At 37.1% G+C, this 12,376-nt stretch overlaps 1 protein-coding gene across 27 annotated transcripts in view; it reads left to right on the top strand.

Moving 5' to 3' along the window:
* PRRC2C (proline rich coiled-coil 2C) overlaps nucleotides 1–11,985 on the top strand; it is a 95,318-nt gene extending 83,333 nt beyond the window's left edge. For 9 of the 27 annotated variants that reach the window (XM_086344701.1, XM_086344696.1, XM_086344699.1 and 6 more), the window contains 9 exons: nucleotides 340–452; nucleotides 688–824; nucleotides 3,904–4,135; nucleotides 4,359–4,481; nucleotides 5,780–5,998; nucleotides 6,314–6,417; nucleotides 6,809–6,935; nucleotides 7,777–8,013; nucleotides 10,072–11,985. In XM_086344701.1, coding sequence (XP_086200827.1) covers nucleotides 340–452; nucleotides 688–824; nucleotides 3,904–4,135; nucleotides 4,359–4,481; nucleotides 5,780–5,998; nucleotides 6,314–6,417; nucleotides 6,809–6,935; nucleotides 7,777–8,013; nucleotides 10,072–10,329 — 1,550 coding nt within the window. In that variant the 3' untranslated portion in view covers nucleotides 10,330–11,985. Of the gene's footprint in view, nucleotides 1–339; nucleotides 453–687; nucleotides 825–3,903; nucleotides 4,136–4,358; nucleotides 4,482–5,779; nucleotides 5,999–6,313; nucleotides 6,418–6,672; nucleotides 6,936–7,776; nucleotides 8,014–9,563; nucleotides 9,617–10,071 lie in introns of all 27 variants that reach the window. The other 18 variants (XM_086344709.1, XM_086344708.1, XM_086344707.1 and 15 more) reach the window with 14 other exon arrangements.
* Nucleotides 11,986–12,376: the final 391 nt, after the last annotated feature.

Raw genomic sequence — 12,376 nt, 5'->3', positions numbered from 1 at the left:
TTTAAAATTAGGGTGAATTTGCTGGTTAATTTTCAGTTTTTGTGGATTATATAAAATTTTGCTACTTTGTACCCCAGTGGCAGTATATGAAAGTGTTTTTTTCCTACCTTCCACAAGTACGAGAGTGTCATTGTTTTAATTTGCATATACCTGTCAGGTAGAAATGTTACATCTTTTTCCTTTTGCATCTTTTCACATTTCTAGTTTTTCCTTAGCTATATGAATTTTCAGAAGGCTCACTTAATATGAAGTCTGCTTTAAAGTTTGGTTGGGGTTACTGTTTAGAAGATTCTGAAGGTGAGGCACTCATTGGTTCTTATTTTTCCTGCTAATCTGTAGCTCAGATCCCAGCTTTCTACATGGACACAAGTCATCTATTCAATACCCAACATGCGCGACTGGCTCCACCATCCTTGGCTCAGCAACAAGGCTTCCAACCAGGTCTCTCTCAGGTAAATATCACAGGCTTCTTTCACCCTATCATGTTTATGGTGTAATAGTATTTGGGGGTTCAGTTTAGGACTAGTAATGGATTGAAAAGGAATTTTAGACGTTTACATTTTGTTTTGTTTTCAAAGGGAACTGATACGTAGCATTAATGTTTTGTTTCATGTCTTACATTTTTATTTTCCAAGTGTGTCGCTTGTGTATGTGGTGTTCACATACTGTTTTTACATTGCATTGCAGCCAACTTCAGTTCAGCAGATCCCAATCCCTATTTATGCCCCACTGCAAGGACAGCATCAGGCCCAGCTGAGTTTGGGTGCTGGGCCTGCTGTTTCCCAGGCTCAGGAACTATTCAGTTCTTCACTTCAGCCATACAGGTAAATGCTTTATAATTATGTTTGTGATGATGTTGGAAACAATGTAAATGCTGAACCTTCTTGCCATATCCTGTCTATTCCCTCCTTCCCCCCAAAAGTAAGATGACCTTCTTATAAACTGCATTATATAATTGTTTTGCATGTGTGTCATGAACTTCAGCCTCTGGTAATTTCTGTCAGACTTTATTGAACAAAGTGAAGCTTCAAAGCTTCTTGAAGAAGAGGCTAACAGCAGTCCCATAAAAATTAGAAATCACAGAGAAAAACTGCTTAAGGACCTAAAGGTGTAAGTGCCACCTCGCTGCTAACAACTGTAAATCAGACTTGCTCTGTGTAAGAGCTAAGGCACAGCAGATGATAGCAGTATGTAAGAAGGCAGAGGCCAGGATGGAATGTAATAAAAGCGAGAGAAGTGGAGTGTCTGAAACAGAACAGAAGTAGTAGTGATGAGTATGTTGTCGTATATGAGTATAGTATAGAAGAAACCATTCTTTTGAAAGATTCATCCTGTTATCTTTGCAATTAAGCAAGTAATAAAAACTGATCTTTATCCAACTTAATATATATTACTCAGCCCTTGACATACACTAACTTATTTGGTTTTCCCAAGACCAGATAAAGTAGATTAAGTCATCCTTGTTTGACATTTGAAGAGGTTGTGGGTTTTATTTTGTTTTTATCCTAATGTTACAGTACAAATAAGTGGCAGATCCTGGATTTAACCCAGGTGTCTCTCATCTCCAACTTAATGAGACTGGCAGGGTGGCTGCTGCTAAGTCATTACAGTCGTGTCCGACTTTGTGCGACCCCATAGACGGAAGCCCACCAGGCTCCCCCGCCCCTGGGATTCTCCAGGCAAGAACGCTGGAGTGGGTTGCCATTTCCTTCTCCAGTGCATGAAAGTGAAAATGAAAGGGAAGTCGCTCAGTCGTGTCCGACTCTTAGCGACCCCATGGACTGCAGCCTACCAGGCTCCTCCATCCATGGGATTTTCCAGGCAAGAGTACTGGAGTGGGGTGCCGTTGCCTAAGGGTTGAATAATAGCAGTGATGATGGCATAACTCAGTCATCATCATGGTACATCTGTCATCAGTACTCATGGTAATAGCTCTGAACCATCAAAAAGAAAAAGAAATGCCTTTCAGGACATTTAGTGTAAATTAGCTTGCAAAATTAGACATTTCCTTTTGGAAATTTGCTTTCAAGTGATTCAGGTAGAATTTCCATACTTTATAGGTTAAAATTGGCATTGATTGATATAGCTCATTTCTACAGATCATGTTTCATTCCTAAAGAAGGTGGTCTCAGCTAGTCACACTTTCTCAAAGGAGCAGAATTATTGGTAAACTTAATAAATGGGGCTCTCACTTTTGTTTTTTATTAAAGATTTTTCAGTAGCATTGAGTACATCTGTATAATTAATACTAATTAATTAATTCTGATACTACTCTTGTCATTTAGTTTGGTTATTCCAAAAAATTCTCAGTACAAGTAAAATTATTACCCTAAATATAACTATAGGCAGTCTCTTTCATGTTGTTAAATTTGAGATTATATTGAAATTTGTAGTAAAACTTAAAAGTTGAGTAGAGGGACTTCCAGTGGTTAAGACTCTGCACTCAACAGCAAACAAAAAACCAAACTCCACAAATGTAAAAATCCAGAAAATATATATTTATAAAAAAAACTTTAGTAGATTTAGAAAGAGCAAATAGATTTAATCTCAAAACCAATCTCCTTTTAATTGGCTGTTTGAAACACTGTTGAAAAGTTTGCTACCTTTGAGCTGTGTTAAACAGAGTTCAGTAATTAGTAATGTCTTCAATAGTCATGGGAGATGAATTTGCAATGCACCGACATTCTGTAACCCCCATTTTAACAATTGCCTTGGAAGATGAACTTTTTAAGTATATATATGTAATATGTAACGTGTGTGTGTGTATGTATGTAAATGTCTATGTAATTGTGACAAATGGCTACCTGAAAGGCACCAGTTTCGACTTTGAAAGTAGTTGTTTGTATCCCTTCCACATCATTCTGCTGTTTCATGTTCTGAACCTAATTAGCGTAGTATTTATTAACAGGGAATCATTGGCGTTAATTTCTGCCAAGATGGTATAGTTTTAACTGTATACTGATGTTTTCACATTTTATGTTTGAAGCATTATAAGTAGATGTTGTAAAAATTAGTTGTGTCCCTAGAAAGGTGTTCCTGCTTAATGGGTTTTGTTCCTGCCTCCATCCCAGAAATAATAGGGCAGTCTGGGGTTATATTTCAGCATTGTATGTTTTTAAAAACCCTTCAAATATGCGATACAGTATTATTAACTATAGGCACCATGTTGTACATTACATCCCCTTTATAAGGGAGTCATATACCCTTTGGCCATAATACTGTTTTGCATATTTGAACATTGCTAAGAGAATAGATCTTAAAAAGTTTCTCATCACAAAAAAAAATGTGTAACTATGTGTAGTGACTAATGTTAACTAGACTCATTGTGGTGGTTATTTTGCATATGTATGAATACCGAATCATTCCATTGTACACCTGAAACTAGTCTAATGTTATGAGTCCATTATGCTTCAATTAACAAAATGGAATTTTGTGGGTGCTCCTGTTGTTAACTGCTACTCTGCTTTATTCCATAGAGGTCTTGAAATATATGTACTACATGTTTATATATGTATACTATGTATATATTATCTGTAATGAAATACAGATATTAAAAATCAGAGCTGTTGGTTCTATAAATTCAAATAGACTGGTAATACCAAAGAGAACAACAACAGATTTGGTTCTGAGCTTACTAATGAACACAGGAAAATAGAATTATTCTCCTTGTTAAAGAGAAGAAAATCTTAGCATTTTCTCAGCAAGAGTAATAATAAGCCTTTTCCCAGAAGTTTAACGTGCAGAGCTCTACTGTATGTAGGGCTCAATAAGTCTTGAAAGAAGTGCTTTAGACACTGTATTCTCTACCTCTTTAGTTACGCTAAGTAGAGTATTTGGTCATTTGAGATACTCATTCTTAAGAGTTCAGATTAAAACATGCCTTTCTCTTTAATACTTCCGTAGATCTCAGCCAGCCTTTATGCAAAGCAGTCTGTCCCAGCCATCTATGGTCCTTTCTGGTACTGCCATCCACAACTTTCCAGCTGTCCAACACCAGGAACTTGCCAAAGCACAGTCAGGTCTGGCCTTCCAACAAACTTCAAATACTCAACCTATTCCCATATTGTATGAACATCAGCTGGGTCAGGCATCAGGACTAGGAGGTTCTCAACTGATCGATACACATCTTCTCCAGGTAAGGCAAGAGCTAGAATCACGCACTGTTTTTGTATTCCTATTCAGCAAATTATTTAAGAAAGAGTTTTGGGGAAAAAAAAAATGTTAAAAGACACAATGAAAAAACAAAATCTTCCTTTCTGTCTAATGCTAATCAGATTCTTTGAGATTACTTTGAAGTTGTAACCTTTGATCCTGAATTAGAAAGTATTTCAATCTACTTCTTACAAAATATTTTCTAGGCTAGAGCGAATCTTACCCAGGCTTCAAATCTTTATTCTGGACAAGTACAACAGCCTGGTCAGACAAATTTTTATAACACTGCCCAGTCACCAAGTGCTCTCCAGCAGGTAAACTATGGCATGGTAAATTTCCTCAATTTTCTTTATTATTATTGTTGTTGCTGTTGCTTTTGTTGTTGTTGGGGGATTAAAATAGAACCAAGATGGGGAGATGGTCCAGTGGCCTCAGAGTTTTTTCCTGAGGAATTTAGGAATTCTCTGGGGTCCACTGGTAGTGGGACATGTTTCAGTCTTACACCACCCCTCTTCTCACCCTCACTTCCCATAAAATCAGTAATGCTCTTTACCTCTTTTTAAAGAGGACTTCTTTTTATTTATTTATTAATAAATATTTATTTTGTATCAGTTGCAGCACACAAGGTCTTTTTTGTGGCATACAAGATCTGTAGTTTGGCATGTAAGATCTAGTTCCCTGACCAGGTGTCAAACCTAGGCCCCCTGCATTGGGAGCATGGAGTCTTAGCCACTGGTTCACCAGAGAAGTCCCTAAAATGGATTTTTATATAATCAATTATTTTAACAAAAGAGTCCACAAGTCTTGTGGACACAATGGAAAGTCCACAATGGAAAACTATTGTCCAGTACATGCAGTTACATCTAAGTGTGATAAATGTTTTACCCATCCATGCTAGAGGTGAAGGAAGACCCTGAAGACCACCCACACCAGTTAATATAATACATAGGACTGTGTAGCAGAGTATGATAGAGTAAAAATAACAAAAAAATTTCTTAAGTATATGAATGTAATAATAATTTTCAGTGAAATGTATATGTTTATGAAACTGCCTTCTGACAATCTCATAAATCAGCTTACTCTTTAAAAAGTTGGTGGAGGGCTGGAGGAGAGAGGCAAGCCGTTAGTCATCTTCTCATAGCTATTTTTGGTGGATATTTTAGGGGGTGAAAATTAAGAAAATATCACCGTATTGACATTCAAATTAAATACTATTTGTATGACACCGGAAAGATTTTTTTTTGGTCAAAGCTCATTTTGACCACACCTTTAAAATAATATAAAAAATATCTATTGTAAAAATGAAAGTTGTAACTACTTTCTTAAAGTGTATGTTCATGATTTTATTGTATTCTGGGGTTATTAAGACATACTGTGGATTCAAAGACAGTCATAATTATTTCATACAGAGTTTCTCTACTGCTAATCTGTTTTATTGTTGCACATTTAATAAAAGAATGGAGGTAGTCACTAATCAAGATATTTACATGTGAAATATATTAATAGATTGAAGTATTCTGTTTAAAATCTTACTCAGAAGTATTTGAAGAGTCATGTATATAGTTAAAGGGATATACATACAACAGATTAAGCAAATTGCTACAGTTTCTGTTTGCTTATTTTCTAGGTTACAGTACCTTTACCAGCATCCCAGCTTTCTTTGCCTAATTTTGGATCTACAGGGCAGCCTTTAATTGCTCTGCCTCAGACTCTTCAGCCCCCATTACAGCATACTGCCCCACAAGCACAGGCCCAGAGCATGAGTCGTACTGCACAAGTAAGCCAGCCTTTCAGGGGATTGATCCCTGCTGGAACACAGCATAGCATGATCGCAACCACAGGAAAAGTAAGTGAAGAGAAATGTATGCAGTTTTTTTGAGAATTTAAGGCCATGAGTTTAGATTTATGTATCTGTATAGTCTATAAAAATCAAGCTTCTTTCACTCCCCAAAAAATGTCAGGCTCAGTATACTTATTTTTTAATCCACTTACTATTAATGTGTTTAGGCCCTCTGTCTTTACCTTATAACAAAGAAATCATAAAATCTTGTTCTAAGGTTCTTTGCTCTATGCCAGATGAAATTATAGATAAAATACTAAACACAGCACTTTAATTTATGGAATTGCAAAAATGTTAAGTTTACTTTATGCTCTTCCTCAGATGTCTGAAATGGAACTAAAAGCCTTTGGAAGTGGCATTGATATAAAACCAGGCACTCCTCCAATCAGTGGCAGAAGCACCACACCAACATCTAGTCCTTTCCGGTAAAATGGGCATTTAAATTTGCTTATAGAATTTCCAAATAGCTGAGTAGCATGTTTCTGTTAGATACTTAATATGTCACTTTTCCTATAATAAGCATAAGACATTCTCATAGTTTTACCCACAGTGTTAAACTATTATTTAAGCTTAATTATAATAAGAATGTATTTGTTATACTCTGTTTTAAGGGGGAAAAAAATTTAACCCTGGGAAAATCAAGCTAGTATGCTTTCTCACATCTGCACTTCCATTCCCAGCATAATGTTTGGTATCTCCAGTAAATTTTCATCAACTACCAAGTATGATGAATCTACCAAAAGCCATGTCTCTAAAAACTAACAGCATTACTTACATGGCACTACTGTTACTGACCAGTGATGGCTTCTCTCCAAGGGCTACTTCCACAAGTCCGAACAGCCAGTCCAGCAAAATGAACAGCATTGTCTATCAGAAGCAGTTCCAGTCAGCCCCTGCCACTGTGAGAATGGCACAACCATTTCCTACACAGTTTGCACCCCAGGTGGGCAGATACAAATGAGAAATGAGTATTACTTACTTGCGAGTGATTGCTAATCTGGCTAATTCTCTGATTTTATAATCCTGCCATATTATAACCAGTTTAGAAACAGCTTTTAGTAAATTTATGACATTCAAATATATTCTGTACAATTTTTAGCTAGACACAAGTAGTAACCATATAGTTCTAAAGCAGACAATTGAAATATAGTCAAAAGATTCCCCACACAGCTCTAAAAATTTATTTCAGTCCCAAACCTTTTATCTTTTGAAGAAGCTGACTTTTCAGAGAAGGGTCCCAGTGCTTAACATTTTCTAGTTTAAAAGTTGGGGAGGGGGGTTTGGTTTTTGTTTTCTAAAGGTAACTATATGCAATTGATACAGAAATTCTAAAAGACATTCTAAAATATGTGTAAACATGTTGGCTTCTCTTCCCTTCGCTAATCCTATGGAAGGACTAAAGTTGATAAGAACTCTCATATATTTGTTGATTAGTAGTATTTTCATTTATCTTCAGATTATAGTTGGTATATGTGCCTTTTCTGCAATTATATCTTTTTAAAAAGATATCCTATTTAATAGCTTTTCTATTTCCCCTTCAGAATTTGTAGCTGAAATGCTAGAACCAACTGAAGTGCCATAGCTTGCTTTGCCTAATTTTTGTCAGATTCTCCAAGCATGGAGAATGTTTCTTCTTGGTCCTGTAATAGAATGGCACAAACCCATACACTTCCTTTCACTGGCAGAATGGGCACAGATTTACTCTGGTATAAGCCAACCTAGTCTAGTTGGCAATTTTTTTTTTTTAACAGTTCAATGTTGTATGTTTTGTTTTTTTCACTCAGATTCTCTCTCAACCTAACCTGGTCCCTCCATTGGTAAGAGCCCCACATACTAACACCTTCCCAGCGCCTGTTCAGAGGCCACCAATGGCACTGGCCAGTCAGATGCCTCCTCCGCTGACCACAGGCCTCATGAGCCATGCTCGTTTGCCACATGTAGCCAGGGGTCCTTGTGGATCACTATCTGGAGTCAGAGGTAATCAGGCCCAGGCTGCGTTGAAGGCTGAACAAGACATGAAGGTTAGTACAGTGTTAACAGCCAACAGAGCACGAATCTGTCTCTGAACCATGTCTTACGATGCCTCTGGACCCGTAACTGCCTATCCAGGCATTCATTGTCTTAGCAGACTTGACCACACTAACTACTTTTGTTCATCACCACCTCCTTTTTTTAATTTAATTTTTTTTCTTCCTACTCCCCCCACCCCCCCCCACACACACACACTTTTCTTTTTCTTTTTTATGTTTTTATTTTTTGTTTGTTTCTTATTTTTGCAATTATAGTCAGCAAACAAGTTAACGTTTTAAACTCTGTGGCCAAATGAATTGTTTATAGAATAAATGTTTGAGATCTGAGTTTAGCTGCTATATTTTTTGGGAAGAGCAAATAAGTAATATGAATTATTACAGGCTTCCCCATTTTCTTTCTTTTTGGTTTTTCTTCCCTTCCCACCCCCACCCCCATCCCAAGATATAAATCATTGTTATGTGAAAACTCTGGAATGGGTAAGGCATGTTATCTTGATTTTTCTTCCTTCATGAGTCATCCAAGCATCCAAGTATAGTTTTCTTCTCAAACTGGTTTCATATCTTTTTTTTTTTTTTTTTTGCCTGCCATTTGAGGCATCCGTATTCCACAACTGATTGTGTAGTTGTAGATGAAGAACTCAAAAAGCACTTTGGGATCCTTCATGATAAAAGGCACTGATAAACATGAGGTTTGCTAAATGCAGAAGGGTGCCTTGAGGAGTCTGTGTGGGGACAGTTCTTGCAGCATAAACTTAACCTGTCTGCCAGTACAGATAGCTGAATAATTTATTTCTGTTTCTATATTTACTTAGACTTGACTTTTAAAGTCTTAGTACTTCTGCCAATTTTGTCAGTATATATATCAGGCAAGATGAGAACAAAAAAAAGCTTACCGCTTTCAAATGGGAAATGTCCATAGTCACACTTTATTCTGAATTAGAAATATGTTTAGGACAATCCTGTTAGAAAATTCAGTTGATTCAGTAAAGTTTCTTTCTGGGTTGATGTCCCTTGTTTGTGATCCTGAATAATCAAATTTAAAGATTGCCCTGAAGTGAAACACTTGTTGAATGTTATCTGCTTTTATTAAGGCTGCGTACCTAGGATTTCCATCCATTTGTAACTATTAAAAATACTATATGTGTAGAAATCTTTGGAAACCATTTGGCCTTGGTTTCCAGTTCTGTTGCCTCCTTGCCACTTGATTTTCCTACATCCGCATGTTGGAAATTACATTAGAGCTTAATAATGGGGTGGAAAAGGATACAGATGTCATGAAATTGCTTCAGATCTTTGAATAGTACAGGTTACCTGTAGAACATGAAGAGCTTTTGTTATATGCAAGAGGTGTAGAAACTTTAGTCTTAATTGTGTATGTTATGGTGGTATAATTTACAGATTGACGTAAGTATATTCTTTGGGGGCACAGCGTCAATAAAACTAGGAAATTATTTTACCAGCTCAGAATGTGGTAGGAGCTATCAGAACTTAGTGATCAAGTGAAGTTGTAGTTACTAATTTCTGATGCTCTTCCCCTGCAGAAGAGAGCTGTGGGAAGAGGACTCAGCCACAAGACATTTGGTCCTAGGTGTTGGTAATGCCACAATATAAGTGCTTCCTTTTCATTTTATTGTAGACCACATATTGATAAATAGAAGTTTTAAGTATTACATATATATGTTTTCAAATTTGCAAGCAGACTCCCTAAATAAAATTTGATATCAATAAGTTTTTTACAGAAAAGATACAAACCAACAGCAATTTATATTTTATTGTTTTTTTACAAGGGCAAACTTTGGAAAGATGGTGGGAGGTGGTCCTATTCTTTTCAGTTTTTGTTTTGTTTTGTTTTGTTTTGAATCACATGGAATGTTTTCAAAAATAGGAAGAAATCTATCCATTAAAAGCTGACAGATCAATGAGGTACTTTGGGGCCAAACCAACGTGGGGAAAACTGATTTGTGATTGGTAAAAAGATTTGAACTGAGATTGATTGACAGGCTTTGGTTATACTGCAGCATTTTCAGTTGTTGTTTCTCATTTTTTAAGGCAAAGCAGAGAGCAGAGGTTCTTCAGTCCACGCAACGGTTCTTCTCTGAACAGCAACAGAACAAACAGATAGGAGGCAAAGCCCAGAAAGTGGACAGTGACTCAAGTAAACCTCCTGAAACCCTGACCGACCCTCCTGGTGTCTGTCAGGAAAAAGTAGAAGAAAAGCCACCCCCTGCACCCACCATAGCCACCAAACCTATTAGAACTGGACCAATCAAACCTCAGGCGATCAAAACCGAAGAAACAAAATCTTAAAGGCTGTGGGTTATTGCAGGGGGAAGGGGAAGGGAGAGGGGAAAGAGGGAGAATGAAGTTAGACAATGCCGTCAGCCAAAGGGGCAAAGTGGTCTCTGACACTATCCCGTCCAGAGCCTGGAGGTGCACAAGGGACATAGGAGCGATTTACACTGACACGCAGCTGCTGCACCCGTAAATGAGGCTTTGCCAGCTTGCACCTACTGTATAACATGCACTCTGTTGACGGCCATGCATCTTCAGTCAGAATTTGTATGTGAATACGTGCACACATTCCTGAGTGCATATAATGTAGAACTAAAATCCTTATGGTTAGATGAAACACCAGAAATATGAGGGAAATAACACCACAGAGGAATAGCTCAGCCTGAACAAAGTGATGGTCCCAGCTAAGACATCAGATGTGGTTTCTGTGCTCCCTCTTGTTCTTGGAATATGGTTAGAGCATTTATGGGCTTGGTGGTGAAGAACAGAAGATAACTGGTGCTGGATAGAGGAGCCTTATTTTTTATTATGGCAGCTTGCTATTTTTGTAACATGGTGATTGAGTTGAACACAATCAAAGTACAGTAACTGATCTCCCCTTCTTCCTGGATGAGTGAGCAGATGATGAAATACTGACGTCAACATCCTTGAACATACCCAAGTGGGCATTGTTTGGCTACTGCTTCTGTTTGAAATGATGCTGTGTTTTGGTTGTGGCCCAAAGCTTTGAAGTGCTACTTGGCATCTCCTTTCTTCCGTGAAGCTCTTAACCATTCAGACATGACGGAGTTGGTCAAATACTACTTAGGTTGAGTCCTGCTTGCCTCTCCTCAGTCATCTTTGTATGAATCCAATGGTTGGTTTTTGTTTATTTTTTTAAACGGTTTTTAGCTGATGTTCATGAAGAACAGTGAGTACCTAGAACTATGCCAATGAAGAAAGGAAATCCTATCTAAGAAGGTGCATTTCTGTACCAGAGCTGTGTCATAACCATCCTTTGGGCCCTCTGCTGGAAAGTAGAATCAAGTCTCAAATAATGCCTTTTTAATTATATCCTCTAGTATTATAGATGTAGGACAGTACTGTATCATACCTCTGTGAATGTAAAATATCTTGTACCTGCTTTATGATATGTAGTAGTGACTGTGCTTTATCAGATCTGTTTTTAATGACGTTATTCTAGAATGTTTTCTTTCCAGATGATGATTGAGAAACGTAATTAAAAAATGGTGCCAGGTACCACAACAGTAACAGAACTTAGCTGTTTTCTGAGGTTTTGGTTTTTTACTTTTTTTTTTTTTAATGGAGTGTCCTGGATGTCTCTATAATTTTGTTCAGATGACTGCAGAACTTGGAAAAGCTGTTGCTGCTATTGATGCATAACATACTGCTATTGGTCTTTTTATATAAATAAATAAATCTATATATATATATACATATATATATATAATTTGAATTTTTGGAAACTTTAGCTGTGCTGTCAACTTTGGAAAAAGTATCCCAGTTGTACCGTGTTGGGTTGGCATTGTACAGAAATTAACAGCCATATTGGTCTAGAAACGTTAAACATAATTTTTTCCATTTGTACAGGGGTAACACACTGTATTAAATATGTAAGGTCTTATCTACATGGGTTTGATTACAGAAACTAATAAAGTATTCTCTAAATAATGAGTCTTGGAGCTTCCTATCCATTCCTAAAATCTGAAGTAAGAGTACATTATGCTCTAGGGGGAAAAAATGCCACCCCGAAACTTGATTTCTGACTTTGAAGAACTATAAAGCTTATTCAGTCAAAGTAAAGACTGTCTTTTGAGGATAGTATGTATGGCCCCTGTTCTCGAGGTAGCCATGTTCATTTGAAAACAGTCTGTCAAGGAAGAGGAGAGTCGTCTTTCTTGGTGTTGTAAACTGCTGAATGTAGACAATAGAATCACCATTCTTCTGGCTGGAAATGGAGGGACCCAAAATAAATCTTAGTAAAGCTTGGGCAAGACTCACTAATTTACTCCATATTCCAACATAGAATTACTCCAAAGAATTATTGTCAAAAACACACACA

Source organism: Bos grunniens, chromosome 16, assembly GCF_055505025.1.
Source record: "Bos grunniens cultivar Pamir isolate PY7600 chromosome 16, Bosgru_T2T1.0, whole genome shotgun sequence".
NCBI lineage: Eukaryota > Metazoa > Chordata > Mammalia > Artiodactyla > Bovidae > Bos > Bos grunniens.
Note: the sequence above shows the minus strand (reverse complement) of the source record. Positions and strands in the feature narration are given on the sequence as shown.